The 18,331-nt window shown below is 41.5% G+C and overlaps 1 protein-coding gene across 4 annotated transcripts in view; it reads left to right on the forward strand.

Annotated features, from left to right (window-relative positions):
* Positions 1 to 14,867, forward strand: part of LOC124001783 (mineralocorticoid receptor-like) — a 99,310-nt gene extending 84,443 nt beyond the window's left edge. For all 4 annotated transcript variants that reach the window (XM_046308844.1, XM_046308843.1, XM_046308846.1 and 1 more), the window contains exons 7-9: positions 1,364 to 1,494; positions 9,124 to 9,281; positions 10,909 to 14,867. In XM_046308844.1, coding sequence (XP_046164800.1) covers positions 1,364 to 1,494; positions 9,124 to 9,281; positions 10,909 to 11,064 — 445 coding nt within the window. In that variant the 3' untranslated portion in view covers positions 11,065 to 14,867. The remainder of the gene's footprint in view (positions 1 to 1,363; positions 1,495 to 9,123; positions 9,282 to 10,908) is intronic.
* The last annotated feature ends 3,464 nt before the right edge of the window (positions 14,868 to 18,331 follow it).

The raw sequence follows: 18,331 nt of genomic DNA on the forward strand, positions 1-18,331 counted from the left end.
AATGCCGTTTGCAGAACTCCAACACAATGCTACTCCTAAAACACATACATTTTTCATATGTTCTTAAGTTAGACAAAGTCAGACAGACAGAAATACAGTCAGACACTCAGAAAAAGAACGAGACACTCAGCTAAACCAAGCCTCATGCAGCCAGATGAACATTGTATACAGTAAACTAATTGGACTAATTAGTATTTGAAACCTACTTTATGCTTATAATGAGAACATATGCACCAATTCTCCCTTGTTTCTGCAAATCTGTTTCAGAATGTTAAGACTGGTTCGATCCACAGAGCAGAATCTCCCTCCTCTGTCCTAGTGTCACGATGCGGTTTCTGCAGTAGTATCACATGAGCTGCCTCCCAAATCGCACCCTAGCCCCATAGGGCTCTGGTCAGAAGTAGTGCACTAAATAGGGCATGTGGTGCCATTTGCTATGCAGCCCCTATGGTGAACTCCCTTTCAAGTGGAGCCACACCGCTTGCATTTGATTATTCGAGTCTCGACGTGATGGGTGATTTAAAGTGGAGAAGGTAGCTTCCAAAACCCATAATTCCCTGGGATTTGCGGCATCTGCATAACACATTGGCTCTCCATCTCCATCCGACCCAACCTACTCTACTGTCCCTCTGCCCCGTTGTTGCTGGTTGGCCGTTTCTGCACGTTGACAGGATCGAGATCAACGTCTCTGATATGGTGTGTGAGCGACTGTGTTTAGAACGGAGTGTGTATGTTAGTGTATCTGTGTGTTTTCAGGTACCATGACTGGGGTGATGCAGTAAGTCTTTCACAGCCTTTACACAGTGTACTGAAGCAGCTAAGTCATCTGTGTTGTGTTCCTGTGGGTGTGCAGTGCTCTGTACTCTAGAGGAATTTGGCTCTCAACTCATCCTATCTCAGCGAGTAGAATAACGATGTGGAAAGATGTTCCAAAGGGTTGAGGCGCAGTAGTATGTGTGTGTGTGTGTGTGTGTAGGGGGGAGGATACAAATATGTTGTATGTTATCATGTGGTGGATGGTGGGAAATGTACATATAAGAGTTTACATGGATGATTCACAGTGTTTTGGGGATGTTGGCTGTATTTCATGGACATCTGAGATTAGTTTGGCTGGACACAATACAGTCAATGCTAATGGGAGCTTACTGAGCCATCCCACTTGGCACAGACGTCACTTCAACGTCTACTCCACATTGGTTCAACGGAATTTCATCGAACTGACGTGAAAACAACGTTGATTCAACCAGTGTGTTCCCAGTGGGAATGCACTCAGTTGTTTTTAGAGGTAAACGTACAGCGCTGTATAGTGAGAGCAAGAACCAATACACCTCAGGCACTGACCAACCATCCTTTCTCCCCCCAGGGACCGCATGCAGCAGTCAGCCATGTACGACCTGTGTCTGGGCATGAGGCAGGTGAGCCAGGAGTTTGTCAGGCTGCAGCTCACCTACCAAGAGTTCCTCTCCATGAAAGTGTTGCTGCTGCTCAGCACAGGTAAGTCAGCTGAAGGTGTGTGGAGAGGGGGGGGGGTGTGAGTTCCTTTGCCAGAAAAACATCCAACTCTGAGTGTGTGCATACAGCAGTGTGTGTGTCTATATGGTGTGTGTGTGTGTGTGTTTGTGTTGCACCAATCAACAGCTAGCTATAGAGAGGTAGTGTGTATCAGCCACATGTCAGTATACAAGCAGGTTGACAGAGTAAATAACAGGTACATCACTTGTCATTTGTTTGCTGAGCTTGGAACACAAAGAGGAACCAGGGAATAATAACAGGTACACATACAGGGTCACGTCTATAATAAGCTGGAGTAGTATACATTCTAGGTATGCACGGAAAGCGGGATTGGGTGACACTACAGGATGCAACGATTATGCTATACCTCTGGCATGCAACCTGTCATGACACTAATGTGCCAGAGAGAAAGAGAAGAGAGAGGGCAATCGATAGAGAGAGAAAGAGCGAGAGGTAAAATAGTGAGAAAGTACAGAAGAAGAAGAATCTCAGTGTGAGAGAGGGGTTTACATTTTAGGCGTTTAGCAGATGCTCTTATCCAGAGTGATTTACAGTAGGGAGTGCACCCCTTTTTGTACTGGTCCTCCTTCGGGAATCGAACCCACAGCCCTGTCATTGCAAGCGTCATGGTCTAACAACTGAGCCACACGGGACATAAAGAAAGCGAGACCCCCATATTGTTTCACCATATGGCACCTGAGGACAAGGTTCTTGTTGGCGGCCAGCAGTAAACGCAGTCGGGGCAGAGCAGGCAGGCAGAGCTACATAGGCCAGTTATGGGAGCTATTTTGGGAGGCCAGGCTTCAGCCCTCTGCTCTGCTTTGAACTGCCGCCGTGCGGATTTGTAGGAATGTTTATTAGACTTGTCAGGCAGGCAGGGCCTCCGTTTGGAGGATCCTGGGTAGTCTCACTTGGAGCCAGAGGCAGCACTACTCAGCTTTCCATGGATTTCTGCCTGATTGATAATGGATGCCTGGCTAGGAGTGTTGTTAGAGCAAACAGAGCGGAAAATGACAAACTATTAAAGGGATGCTTTGGGATTTTGACAATGAAGCCATTTATCTACTTCTGCAGAGTCGGAGAAAACTCGTGGATTACATTTGTACGTCTCTGCATCCAGAGGAAGTTAGAGTTAGTTTCGCGAGCCAGTGCAAGCTAGCGTTAGCAATTACGCCAATGCTAGTTAGCAACTTTCTTCAAACGGCATTGAGAGACAAACATAGTATCCACGAGTTCATCTGGCTTTGGTGAAGTAAATACAGGGCTTCATTACAACAACACAAAATGTAGGCACCTCCACCCCCAAACTACTTCCCGCAGCTATGACCCCTTTAATACAAAATGACGTTATCGACACCTAATTTAGTTGCATATTGCTTTATCTACTTGCAAGGGGCGGCATTTAGCCTCGAGGTTAGAGCTTAGGGCCAGTAGCCCAAAGGTTGCTGGTTTGAATATTGGAGCCAACAAGGTAAAACATTTTATAATAATCTGTTGATGTGCTCTTGAGCAAGGCACTCAACTCTAATTACTCCAGTGGCACTGGCCATGACCCTACTCAGAGGATATGCATAAAAAAATACAATTAACTAAAATGTGTATCTTATATGAAAAGGAGATCAATCAATGACATAACACACTTGTGTAATTTGAATTCAATTCAATTTTAGTCCCTAAATTCTAAGCATTCCCAAAGGGCATCGACACTGGCCTGACATAACCTGAGTGTCAGTAAATTAATCTGAACGCAGGAGTGCTGTTGGAGTGGAAGGATGGAATGAATATATATGTGAGTGAGTGAGTGTGAGAGAGAGCACAGAAAGAACGAGAGCGCTCTCTGGTCCGTCTGTTGTTGTTGCCTCTTCCCTCCTCATCCTCTAGAGCCTCTCCAAAGAGCCCTGCTGTACTTAATAAAGGCCAGTCAAGCACTGGGCAGCACTCCAGAACCTGCTGTTTTTCCTCCTACTTCCTTCGAACATGGCCCAAATGGAGGGAGAGAGCTGTGGTGATCTGACTGATCTTATGTGGCTGCATGAATCTGTCAGAATAGGGTTTTAGTAGTGTCTGTCAGAGATTGCATCCTACTGTAGGTCTTCTTGTGGATGATGATAGAGGTTCTCATTTTAGCATCTCAATCCTTCTATACTGAAGTGACTATGAATTTTATGTTGTTTACTTTTTAGGTTTGTAAAAGGCTATTTCATCCTCTTTTAATATTTGTGACTAACAGTGAAATTAGATCTGATACTTGAGGCAGAGAAAACATTTCCAGCTACCGACATACTCCATATCCTTGAGCACAGACTCTCACCAACTAATAAATTGAGATAAGGATAATGTGTGTGTGTGTGTGTGTGTGATGAGTTATTGTGGGTTTGGGTTTACAGAGAAGTAGTTGTGTGTGGATCTGTTTTTTGTCTTTGACCTTGGTTAAGGGTTCACTTGCCCTGCAGTGTCTCATGAGACCCTGTAGAATGGGTGTGATCTGATAAAAACAGATGTACCCTTCGGCTCCACAGTGAGTGTATGGAAACATTATCCTTTAAACAATACTCGGTAATAGAACGCCCCCTAATACATATTGTGGTGGATGATTTGGTCATCAAATGGTTTCTAAACTTGACATGCATTAGCCTCACTCACTAGGTGGGTGCTACACTAATGGTAGATAACGTGAGTTACCCCACATAAAGTAGGGTTCTAAAACTAGTACAAAAAAAGCAATATAATCATTATATAAACCACAATCCATTATTATAATCTGATTTATTTGTCAGATAGATAATAGTCCTTTGAGTGTTATTCATTAGGGGGGCTGTTTTTGACATTGTTTTATTAAACGTTTCCGGTGCGACGAGACGCGATATCTTTCTGGATGAAGTTTTATCTAGGAGGAGAACAGTCTACAGGCATATTTGTACGGCAGTCTTTATTTATTGAAATAACCTGCATTTCCCTTTGTAAGCCGGTACATCATGGCTTGATTCAAGGCCAAGACACACAGTCAGTGAGGTATGAGCTGGTAAGACTAAAGCAGGAAGCTACATGTCATGTGTGTTTAACGATAGGATATTTTCACATTGACACCCAATATAATATATAGGCTATGTACAGAACATATCTGGAGACAGAAGCAATGCAAGTATTTCTAGGTTGTGAGAAAAAAAAGAAAAAAAAGAAGAGGGTTCAACAGGTTGCAATTCATAGAAAATCCTGGGTCATATTCATTAGGGAGCACCGTAGCAAAAGGTTTTGCAATGGAAAATGAAAACAAGCATTTCTTATTGGACAAGTTCAGGTATAGATAGTCCCTCCCTATTTCAGTCAGTTTTCTTCCGTTTGGTGCTTATTATTATTTATTAAACCTGGTGCTGCTTACGAAATATGGATGTGCGTGCGTGAGTGTGAAATACAGCCTGGTTGACACATCTAGGTTGGGTACCTGCGTTGAGTAATTGCCCCACTTTCTGCCGGCCACGCCCCTAAAAGACACACTTTCTGCCGCCCATGCCCCTAAAAGACACACATTCTGCAGGCCCTAGACACTAAATGCCAACTGGAGCTGAATTATATTAGGGACAGAGTCAGTGGGGCGAGAGCACAGGGCCCAAATGTGGCAATGGTTTTAGCATGTTCCTGTTAATAAGGGCCACAAAACAAGCCGCGAAACAGAATGAACAGAATCCCTCTCGCCTTGATGTTTTTCCAGAGAGCTCCAGTTACTGCTTTGTCGTTCTTTTGCTCTTGGTCTCTGCTACGTTCTAGGCTAGGTTTGTGTGTGTGCGTCTGCATCTCTCACGGTGTCTATGCCTCTGTGTGTGTGTGTCGTGCCTGCGTACGTACGACTGAGCATTGCCATTCGCTGAGCGATTTCCTCCAAGATGCAATGCTAACTGACAGGCTCTAGTCCTACTCTTGCCTGTGGCTGTGTGTTCTAAGAAACAAAAAGTCCTGTCAACTGTATTTTCCCACATGGCTCTCAGCATCAACAGGTGTGCGTTTCTGTCTGCCACATGTTGGTTTGGGTTAAGTCTTCAAATGTAAAGCTTCAAACTAGGCTAATTAAAAATAAAATAAAATCAAGTGTATTTGTCATATGTACATGACACACATGGTGTACACAGTACAAGTTAATGTTTACAGCACATTTACTACAGACGGAGTATAGTACAGATGTAGGATATTAATTTGAGCCAGTTTGCTACAGCAGAAAAAATAATCCTGCAACAACAGGAAGTGTGAATTATTACGTGGATTATAATAAATGGGCATTGTTTCAGGGCCGGTAACAGAGCGAATCAGTTGGATGGGCATTATGATTTCTAAAAACGAGCCGTTTGTTTTCAGGAATTGTGTTATTGGGTGTATTAGTAAAGACCACAGGCAGCTTGTAGTTTCAAGTTTGGAGAAGTTTACAATTTATCCTACCATTTCTACCGATCTATTGTTCCAGTTAAGTATTATATTTTATATAAAATGTTTGTGGAAGTTTCATTTCAATAATGTTTTCGTTACTCAAAATTATTGTCACATGGTTAATCATAAAAATCTGAATCAAAACAATAAAATCTCAAATTTAACTAATGCAAGAGCACCAGCCTTTGCCATATGAACACATTGATACACCGTGATACTTTGGCAGCTAAAGAAATGAGTGCCTGTTACCCCGAGATAGCCTATAGGCCAATGCAGCAGTAGGCCAATAACTTCCATCGTCAACTAAGTAAAATACATAGGCCTAAAGCCAACTAATAAATAAGCCTGGTGAAAATTCAGGTTCTGTCAATCGTATTAATCTCTATACTCTGCCTGTCTGCCTCCCTTTCTACCTGTCTTGACGTGAGCTATCGCTAGTAAAGTGCAATATTGTATCAACTCAGCAGGTTGGCGTGCTCTTGGGCGCACGCTCCCTCAACCACTCACATCCTCATTGCTCACATGGAGCACTCCAAACAAAAGACAACATTTTTTAAAACTCCTAAATTATGGATATAAAATTAACTTAAACGGATTTCTCTGCAAACAACATTTCCACTTTTAGAATGAGAATAATAAATGTCTGTAATACATGCATTAACATAAATTAATGTAGCCAGATGGCAGGGATGAACGGTACATTTAGTAGACCTACTGGTTACATATGTAATGGTGAATTGATTAAAACAAATCTAATCAAAGGGCAAACAATTCACACAATGGAACAATGCAGCAGACAGCGGAGCACATTCTGGAGAAAGACGCCCATATCGTCGCCACACACCACTCCCCTCGTCTCAACACTTTAAATGATACTCGAGACACATTATCTTCACACATTTAAGATCGTTTTCACTGACAGCCGCAACTAAATAATCAACTAGTCCTATTGCCAAGCGCGTTGCCCAAATTGCTGGCTTCCCAAATAGGCATAGGCCTATGCATGTGATTTGAAACAATCTACAGATTTAAGTACGACGTGCCATACTCCTTTTGTCCAGACTATCAGATACACGGTCTGCACATACGGAGACAGAGGGGTGCCGTTTCGCTCACGCTGATACTTCATCTGAGATCGAGTCTTTCTGTCAGCGTGCATCTGTCAGATCAATATTTCATTTGGATGGGCAAGTAGGTACGGTAGGGCGGGCCAGACCCCCTAAGGGAAAATCAAGTCCGGAATTTCAAAGTGGTATTAACAAACTTCACAAGCTTTTTAAACCTCAAATACACTACAAGTTTCAAATGGCCTGCATAGCAGGAAAGGTCTCCCGGAACAGGGTGATCAAATTAAGATCCTACATCTGTATATCAAATGCAGGCCTCAAGGGTCAACACAGTGCCTCAACTCAGCCATAGGCAACCCAGAAAATAGCTTTTTTAATTTACATTTTTAAAGGTATCAAAACTGACCATAGAAACAGTACAAGGAGAGCAGCTTGTCATTAGCATACCACTGTGAGGCAGGTCGAGCCACGCTGTGACACCAGAAGGATCTAGCCAGGCAGGTAGCCTATCCTCTCTAGACTGGTCCTAGATCTGTTTGTGTTATCTTGCCATCTCCTAGGGTTATTGTCATCATGTTGGACCAGGCAAGTAGCCAAGGCTTCTAGACTGATCCCAGATCGGTTTGGGCTGTCTTGCCAACTGCTATGGTCACTGTCATGTAATGTTTGGATCAGATCTGGGACCAGGCAGGTCCTAGACTGATCCCAGACTTGTTTGTTCGGCATGATTATTCTGACCATAGGTGTTGGCTATACAGCACATACAGAACTGGGACCAGCTAATGCCACGTCTGAACATAGGAGTTGCCTGTACAGCACCAACAGATTTGGGACCAGCCCGGCAGGTCGCCTACTAACCTGGGCTATGGTGTGTCATCCTTCTCCCTATGAAACAGGATGTCAATTAGACTTTAAAGTGTGTCATTTGGAACAGTTGGTTGCTCTGGTTTGAGGTAATCATTACCTGAAGCTGCTTAGTCAATTACCAACATTAGGTAGAGAACACCTGCCTTAGTGTGCCAACACGGTGTGTGTGTGTGTGTGTGTGTAGAGTACCTAACTAACACTGTCCTGTGATATTGCACTTAATAAAACTAAACAATTGTTTTTTGACCTATAGACCTGTTTTCAATATATGTCTGAATAACATGTGATGCCTCTGTATGACCATAATAATGTAGGTTACTGTGTACTATGATAATCTACTGTAGTAGTAGCAGCTATGATAATCAACAGTGCACAGAAGGCTGCTGACGGGAGGACGGCTCACTATAATGCCCGCAAAAACATAAAAACCATGCTGATACAATTCCACTGATTCCGCTCCAGCCATCACCCCTCCCCAATTAAGGTGCCACCAACCTCCAGTGCAGCAGTGGAATAACAGTGACAGAGTTGCAGGCTACTAGTGATAAAGGCACTGTGCTGGTTAGTTTGATTACTGTACCTGCTGCACTTTGTTCATCACACCACAGTGTATATCAGAAGTGTTCCTGTAGGCCTCCACTAGAAGAAAGATCTAAGAGAGACTGTGTTGGGAGACTTGAGAGCCAGACATTCTTTGAGAGACTAGGTGTTTCTTAATCAGTTAGCCAGCCAGACACGGAATGTCATTTAAGATGAGGTTGGCAGGCAGCCATATCGCCGTTAGTTTGTCCTCTACGGAGATATGAGCGAGGAGAGAGAGAGAGAAAGAAAGCGAGCTAAAGGGGAAAGAGAGATTTAGAAAGGGAGAAATGGAGAGGATACCTGTATCCATCCTGAGAAGACACACTTATCTCATTTCTCACTTAAAATACTCTGTACATCCTGTTCATCACTCTCTTAGTTATTTGACTGACGCTGTAGTCAAAAAAAGAGGACAACTACCATGAACTGAATTAAATGGGCGAAGTGACAAAGGGTTGATGTGGTTGGTCAAAAAAAAAAAAAGAGTAAAAAAAGGTAATTGATTGATTCAAATACTTATGACATGGTTAGAACTGTCAGGTGTTCAAATGAAATGTTCTCAGGTCAAGTTTAGGTCAAACTGCCATGTGCTTATACAATACATGTATCTTGTGTTATGCAGGCTAGTTGTTTACACCTCCCATTAATACTTATCTTTTGGCTTCCTCTCTCCTCTCAGTTCCCAAAGAGGGCCTAAAGAACCAGGCAGCGTTTGAGGAGATGAGAGTGAACTACATCAAGGAGCTGAGGAGGTCTGTGGGCAAGGCCACCAACAACTCTGGACAGACATGGCAACGCTTCTTCCAGCTCACCAAGTTACTGGACGCCATGCATGATGTAAGCACTGGACCCGCATCACTGTATCCATAACATCAGGCACTGGACCCAGCGCCACATCACCATGCCAAGTCCCATCAACAAGCCTCCTCTATGCTATGCATACACAGAGCAAGTTCAAATAGCAGGTCCCCATCACTGACTGGAGTTTAACAATGTAAGGTAGTATCTTTGAAACAACAGATTACATTCCAATGACTAGCCCTAAAGGGTGTTTATTTTGGAATGGGCAGAGATTGCCCTGTATTGGTGAATGAATGGAACATGGAGGAATCAATGTCCAGGCTCAGAGTGGTGGCCTGGTGGGTCAATACAACTGTCCCCCTAACTAAATGCACTGAACGCACTGACTGTAGGGGTTATGCAAGGACAACTTAGCATGTGGTGAAACATTAGGAGCTAGAAGCATTAGGGAAAAATACTCACATCTCACAAAGGGAAAAGTCCCTGATATTTGGGCTATGATGGTCTAAAATCAGTCTGTCAAACCATACTTTTGAAAGAAGAGGGATTTGAAGTGATTGACATGCATCAGAAAGGTATTGGGAAGTTCAGAAGATCAGGCAATAATCTTGTTTTTTTCTACACTGAAGATCATAGATCTTCATTGATGTTCTTTTTCCCCCAGTCTGATTTAGTGCCTGGTCTTGTCCACTCTAATGAGTCCTGCACTGTTTGTGGGCATTGTAGACACATACGTGTTCCTGAGAGTCTTTTCCTTCAGTGATGGGGTCATAATATTTTGTAGCTTAAACTGCTGAAAAGAGAGACGCAATATGTAGGAAGAAAACAAAAAACCGCTGTTTATTACAACCGCATCTAGCAGCTACCAGAGGTTACTGACGTAACCCTGGTTCTATGAACCAAGCAATTATTATATTTATTTTTCCCCCAGAGTTTCCCTTGTGATCCCATTTTCAACTCATGCAACCCCTAGTTTGGGAAACAATGCCCTATGTTGAAGAGCAGGTATAGTCTATTGAGAATCAGTAGCACCCCCTAGTGGTATGTCAGACTCATGAGTCGTGACCCCTAACCGATAAACAATTACAGTCATATCAATGCCATGACAACGTTAACCTAAGGATCTGGCTATGGTAGGTGGCATCACTCTGAATAAGGTACGGTAAGGTAACCGAACACAATGCCATGACAACGTTAACCTAAGGATCTGGCTATGGTAGGTGGCATCACTCTGAATAAGGTACGATAAGGTAACCGAACACAATGCCATGACAACGTTAACCTAAGGATCTGGCTATGGTAGGTGGCATCACTCTGAATAAGGTACGGTAAGGTAACCGAACACACGTCAGAAAAGGGGAATGCCAATTCAAGGTTTCCCAGGGCACAAAGTTGACCCCAACTTCCAAGAACAAGGCTTTGATTGTACTGTGTATTATTCACACTTCACTATAAGCCAATGAAATCCCTATGCAAACACAGCTGGATTCTATCAAACTTACAACTCTCCTTCCCGCTCTCCCTCCCCCGCTCTCTCTCTACCCCTCTCAATGTGTATTTTCTACATTTATCTCTCTGCATTGTTGGGAAGGACCCATTTCACTGTTGTCTCTATGTGACAAATAACATGTTATTGATTGATCCCTCCCTCTCTGTCCTCTAGCTGGTGGGGAACCTGCTAGACTTCTGTTTCTACACGTTCCGTGAGTCTCAGGCTCTGAAGGTGGAGTTTCCAGAGATGCTGGTGGAGATAATCAGTGACCAGATACCAAAGGTGGAGTCGGGCAACACACACACCCTCTACTTCCACAAGAAGTGACTGTACTGAGTCCTTGGGAAGAAGAGAGGAGAGAGAATGAAATAACGAGAGGGGGAGGAGTGGGAGAGGATGAAGGCCAAGGAAGGACCCTAGCCTCAGGAGTGGCCTAACTACTATGCCAGCCAGTCAATCTGCTGCCCCCTCCCCAATCTCAAATGGGAGAGGAAGTGACACGTGAGGGGCAGGAAGTGAGGTGGAGGAAGTTGAGTCCTCCACACTGAAATCGCCGTCCGCCGGTTAGAGAGGTGACGCTGAGTGAGTGACATCTCAGCACCAAGGAAAACGCACTGACGAGGACTTTTTAAAATGTGACAAAGAAGCATCCCGACCCTTAGCGTGCCACCACCCCCCAAAGACGATGTTTTTCTATGGATTCGAAGCCATACATTTTTTTGGTTGCGCTACAGTCCATACATTCACACAGACCCACGTGTACAGTAATGCAGCACGCACACAGGTAGACAGTAACACAGACCATCTTACCATCCTAAAAAATGTCAGATGATAACTGTGCTTTTGCATTGATTCATGGATATTAGTTCTACTACTCTGACAATATGGAAAACAATGCTTAGATGTTGCTATGCAGTGTATTTTCATTAGGTTAAATGGCAACATATACTTTTTTCATGACAAAGACTAAATGTAGGGTTTCTGTGAGAGGATCAAGGTCTATTTGAACATACTCCAAGGGCTATACAAGCTTAACAATAAACTGAATAGTTGCTTAAAAAGCTAACTAATTCCACTTTTGTTCTGCAGTGGTGTGCATTACAACACCCAAATGCCCGCAAAACTAAAATTGTTTTAACGTTGTATAACGATCAAAAACGTAACTCGTATTAATATGCAAAAACTTCAAAATGAAGAATTTTCAAAAGTATGGTGTTTTGTGTGATCCAGTGTGAAAAAAGTTGAGTAACAGTTAAAAGTGAATCTGCCATGTCATACGCGAAGGCTTTCTGATATGTAGATGATTAACTACACAACATTTGTCAGTAGATTAATGCCATCCAAAATAGGTGCAGGAGTATGGAAACACCTGATGGATTCACAATGACGACTTTCCCTCACATCGTAACGGCGGTACACCCAGTTAGTTATCCAGGGGTTCTCAACTTTTTGGGTCTGTGACCTCTTTTTTCATAGCAAATTCATCAGGAACCCATTCATAAATCAGAACACAACTCTAATGAATAAAAATAGCATAAAACGATTTTTACTAGGACTTTGGCTGTGCATGGCTGGACGAACCAAGTCTTGGGCCCTGGGAAAGACCATTTTAAAAGGCCCTTGGCATCGGAGAGAAAACGTTGCCGTTTTCAAGCTAATTTCCTGCAATTCTACACATTTTGTCATGGGGCCGATTTGTTATTGTAGCTTTAAAGTTAATATCCTAAAATTCTACACATTTTGCCACGAGCCAGAGAGAAACCTTAGCTGTTTAAAGCTTGAATGACAGTGCATATAAAAAACATATTGGGGGAATACAAGGATAATTAATATTGAATATTAATAATTGGTTGAGTACTGTGGATACCAATATCCCTGTGAGCCTCCCAGGCCCATGTTCCCCAGGGTTAAGAACATCAGTTGTACAGTAGATTAATAATATGTATTACACCCTTTATATAGTATTATTCCACAGATCCCTTGGCCCAGATTTGTTTAATCTGTTAGTAATAATAAAAGTACAAAAAGAAATATACATTTTGAGATGTGGAGCCCACTTTGAGAACCCCTGAGTTATACAGTATAGTGAAAACATCAGAGCACCCATTTCTTGGTCTATTTCTACGTACTTACAGTGCATCCAAACCAGCACCCTTTGTGAAGTCAACCGACACTTATCTACCGTTTCCAGAAATAATAATGAAGCATTTGTGTCGTTGCAAAGGTTTTCGGTTTCATAAACCAGACATTTTACACCTAAGGTGCTTCTTTTTGTAAACGTAAAGATGAAATAACACTTTTCTGGTAACTAACATGTACAATTATCAGCATTAGATACAGGGTTGGGTAGGTTACTTTCTAAATGTAATCTGTTACAGTTACTAGCTACCTGTCCAAAATGTTCATCAGCAACGTCATTTTGGTATTACCCAAACTCAGTAACGCAATCTGATTACTTTCCCCTTAAGAGACATTAGAAGATGACAAAAATAATCCATCAAACGCATTGTGTGTGTCATCAGTGGTCTCCGACTTGTGATCAGATCCGCTCAGGTGGAACTTAAACTTGCCTTTCTCATAGAGAAAACGGAAAGGTGTCGTAATGGATTTTTTCCCCACAAACATCCATTCTGAATTTAAAAGTAATCCAAGAAGTAATCATCTATTTTTAAAAGTAGGCATCCGTAATCGGATAACATTTGTGCTGGCAAAGTAACTGATTACAGTTGCATTTTTTTTGTAATCAGATTACATGTAACTCCCCAACCCTGATTAGATACAATAACCTTCAAACATACTGTATGGCGTTGATATTGGAACTGGATGTTGGAAAATGCCATTACTCTACAGTCACAGTGCTTTCAGTAAATGCATAATGTATTAAAATTTACCTGGCAAGCGGCAAATACATACAGTAAATGCAATGGCACTTGCTTAGGTTACAGTCACATTTCCCCCACTGTTGTACAGAAACTGTTTTGGAAGTACATGTTGATACTGCTGATAAATGATTGACTCATTGCATTGGCCACCTGTCCTGATTTTGTGTTGTCCATCTTGTCTTTGGGCCAACTCTAGATGTATGGCCAGTCATCTGGACCATTCTTACCAGACCTGGGTTCAAACATGATTCAAAACCTTTCAAACTATTTTGAGCGTTTGCTTTAGTCTGCCGGGACTGTCAGGTGGGTGGGTTTTGCATTTTTTGGGACATTTCAGTTGGTGCTATTGCAAAAGTCAAGCTCAATTAAGTACAGCTAAAGAATTTGAAACCATTTCAAATAGTACTTGAACCCAGGTCTTATTCTTACTAGTTTCACACCAGATTGACTGACTGCTTAACCATTGTGAAACACTATGATGCTACTGAATAGCGTGAGAGATAGAGAGTCGTTTGAGAGGAAAAACAGAGGGGGCGTTTGGTTCCATCGTTTCACCTCGTTTGTGAGTGAGTGTGTGTGGTTGTTTTTTTTCCTGGCAAGCACGAGCATAATTGATCTGCATTTTGAGGGCATTGTTAGTTTTCCTACGTTCTATAGGATTATGCTGAATATCCTAATTGCCTGAATTAGATTTGTACAGAAGAGATGTGACAATTGAGGCATTAACCCAACTAGAACATTGTGTGTCTGGTTGATAACTAAATGTGAATAAAAACGGGGAGACCCTGCATGAATAAGGCCTATAGTTTAAAGAGATAGTTCACTTCAAAATGTGAACTCCCCCTTTAAGGTGCTGTTGGTGTTTCACTATAGGTTCTACTTTGTAGGAAGCTGTCCAGAGTTGGACGTATAGAACAGACAATGGCAGGAGGATCACAATTAAAGAAAAAGCCAGTCCCTATGCTTAAACGGTCTCATTTTGCAGACTGTCCATCCATGTCCCTTTTGTACATTGCTGTGTTGAAGTTGTGAACTGAAGGACCCTAAAGACACGCTGTAAAGAACTGCTATTCTTTTTCTTCTTGTTTTGATCCTCTACCCTCTCCTTTTTATTTTTTAAAAATAGTGTCAAAAAAGGTTCATAGGACGAATGGGGAAAGTATTTTTGAAAGAATTATATTTTGCTGGAAACAATATTTAAGTACTTTGTCTAAAAATAAAAAACATAACTTTTTTTGTAAAGTGAAATGTTTATGCATGCTTTTTTTGATGAGATGTTTACATTGTATTTAAGAAGGGAAAATTGTGCCTTTTTATCTCACCCGATTTAAAATTTTACAGTATATATTGTAAATAATAAAGTCATTATGTTTGAGTAGTGTAAAAAACATTTATACTTTAAAGGAATAATCCGGTCAGAAACAATATTTTGGTATTGGTTTCATTAGTCCACTGTTAATAGTGTAAAAAAATACAATAAACTACTTCATTAGTCAAGTTTACAAGATGTAGGATTTTCAAGAAGCAAATGCTGTCGTGGGTGTGGGGGGTAATTTTCAACTCGGAATTCCAAGTGGGAAACTCTGGCATATTTCTAGAGCTCCGACTTTCTAACCCTGACATGATTTTACCCCGTTTTTCTGTCTTGAAAGCACCAAAGTTGCACTTTGCTTATTGAAAAACATACATCTTGAAAACTTGGCTGCTGACATGCAAAAACATTGAGACTATCAACAGGGGACTAATGAAACAAATTAAATATATAGTTTTTGAGTGGATTATTCCTTTAACTTACATCTTGTTGGAATATCTGCAGTTCATGCGGCTCCCACTTGTTATGTTGTCGTTTTGGGTCATAGAAAGAAATGGCACAAGGTTCACACGAAAAAGCTAGCCTGCTCCCAGATCTGTTTGTGTAGTATTGTCAACTTTTGCCAGTCATTGTGATTCCAAACATGATAACGATTGGCAGGAGTTGGCAAGACAGCACAAACAGATCTGGGACCAGGCTACAAAAAAGCCAACGGGTTAGAGTGAGTTATGAAAGTACCAAACATTGTGACAGACACTTTACTACCTGAATGTTAGAGAAAGAACAGAAATGTCGTCGTCTTTTCTTCTTCCTCCTTTACAAATAACGTTAACTGTTGATCTGATTTGTTTTGTACTTTTATTTTGCATTTTATGTCAATGTGACTTAAAAAAAAGTAGGCAAACATATGTCATTTCTTCGTTACAGAGAGTAGACAGTACCAAACTATGGATCAATGAGTTCTTGCTGTTGACATGATTATCTCCCAAACCCCTTGGCGATATGTGATTTAATAGCACCACACAAATCAAGCAATCAAAAAAACAAAAAAAAGAAGAAGATTAAAGCTGAAATACTGTAGGTTGAAAATACTCTTGCCTCTTCAGTTTGTTCAGCTATTAAAGGTTCCAACTCAGATACATTGTGAAAGACAGGTTGATGTGGTCACCACAATTGGGATTAATTTTACTACACTTCCAATCCATTTAGGAAATAATCTGGACATACCATTTGCATTGGAGGAAAAGGCTCATTGGGGTATAACTCTTGGATTGACTGAAAGTTTGACACCTAAATGAATTTGACTCCAATACTGTTGATAATATAGAACCCAAACCGTGCTACCCTGGGATTTCTAGAAACAACCATTTGTATCATTGAGATATGGATGCATCATGACTGTTCACAGGTTTAGTTGGCTTGGTCTCAGATTCCTCAGTGCTCCATATGGAAGTTCTCCTGTATATGGCTTACTGCCTTGCTCAGAAATAAGTTAGTGGTTATCTGCTCATCCTTTTACAGTACAACACTATGCATGTGTACGAAGGGATTTCCTACCACCATCTCATTTACAGCATTCATTTCTCTCTGTGCAAGGACATGGATGTACAATAAACTCCAAAAGTATTGGGACAGTGACACATTTGTTGTTTTGGCTCAGTATTTCAGCACTCTGGATTTGAAATGATGCAATGACTATGAGAGGTTAAAGTGTATCATAATGCTAGGATATGGGACCAAATACTGAACTTTAGACTACTTTATTACACAAGTGAATTTGTCCGAGTACTTTTGGTCCCCTAAAATGGGGGGGGGGGGACTATGTACAAAAAGTGCTGTACTTTCTAAACGGTTCACCCGATAAGGATGAAAATACCCTCAAATTACAGCTGACAGTCTGCTCTTTAACCTCCAGTCATTGTATCATATCAAATCCAAAGTGCTGGAGTACAGAGCCAAAACAACCAACAATGTGTCACTGTCCTAATACTTTGAGCTCACTATGTAGCTTACCATCGATTTCTGTCCTACGTCACCGATTATTGGACAGTTACAGTTGTAATGGAGCCACAGCATTAAACTTTTTTTTAACAAACATTAACCCCGATTATTGAGACTAAGCCATATCCCCAAAGCCACATCCAAGCTCAGCATTTCCTATTAATAGCACCTGGTTTGTTTTTATCCCAAAATACATTTTTAATCTAATGCTTTGTACAATATTTGTCAGCAACTATCCACAGTACATGAATATCCTTCAGCGTGAATAAAAACAACAAGTTCCTACTACAAACTGTATATCTTGAAGCAGATATTTGCCATAACTGTGTTTGCAAAACTATCAAGAGATTCCAATAAAACCGTTAACAAAATGTCTTTTGATTTGCAGTTTGTAAGTAACATAAGAGTGTGTGCATGCGTCAGAAGACCCCAATGAGATTGTCTGAAAGAGGAAAACCAGAGGGAATGCACACAGCTCGGGCCACTGGCTTATCCAATCTGTATATATAGATCCAGGACTGGGAAAATTGGAGTAGGAGGATGGGAGGGATAGAGAGCCAGATGACTAATTAAGATGTGCTAGGAAGAGAAGAAAATGAGTTGAGAGACAGAGGGAGAGAATTTAGCATGTTATCCAAATGCATGTTTATTTGTTTTGCTAATGTCAACTTTTAATAAAAAAAATGTTTAGCTCATACAGACTTAACAATTCAATAGATAATGAAAGAGGGATGGAAAACAGAAGAGAAAGAGACTAGAGACATTTATAATATTATAAACCCCCCGGCCCCCGCCTCAACCAGCCACCCTTGTAGACAGAATCACCATTAACCTCTTTAAAAGCTGATCTGAAAATACTCCCGGATGCCAGACTGCAGCAACAGAACCCGACAGTATGACTTTTGCTCATTTCTTCTCTCCCTCGCTCTTGAAAAATCCACAGCCCACTTCCAAATCTCCCCCAGATTTCCAATAGCTTTCACTGTGTAGTCGTGCCAGATAAACAGAATCTATTGGATCAGTCCCATTTCACGGCTGCACCCGGCACACATGGCGGCTTCTGTGGCCCCCTTTCTCTCCCAGCTACCTCCTTTTCGCTCTCTCCAAACATTCTACACTCTGCTTTACATTTATTTCTCTCTCATTTCTTCATCTGTTCTTTTCACCCTGCATTGGTTCTTCTCGCTTTCATTTTCTGTTGTTGCCTAATCGCACTCTGGAAAATCCTTCCCCACCAAGATAGGCTAATATTCAGATATTCTGATTCAAGGGAATTGAGATTGTTATCCTAATACACCAGATTAAAATCACATTGTGTTCGTCATATTCTTCTAAGTGCTTACTTACGGGCCCTTCCCAACAATCCAGAGAAAGAAAATAGAGAAATAATAGAAAAATA

This window comes from Oncorhynchus gorbuscha, linkage group LG17 (genome assembly GCF_021184085.1).
Source record: "Oncorhynchus gorbuscha isolate QuinsamMale2020 ecotype Even-year linkage group LG17, OgorEven_v1.0, whole genome shotgun sequence".
NCBI lineage: Eukaryota > Metazoa > Chordata > Actinopteri > Salmoniformes > Salmonidae > Oncorhynchus > Oncorhynchus gorbuscha.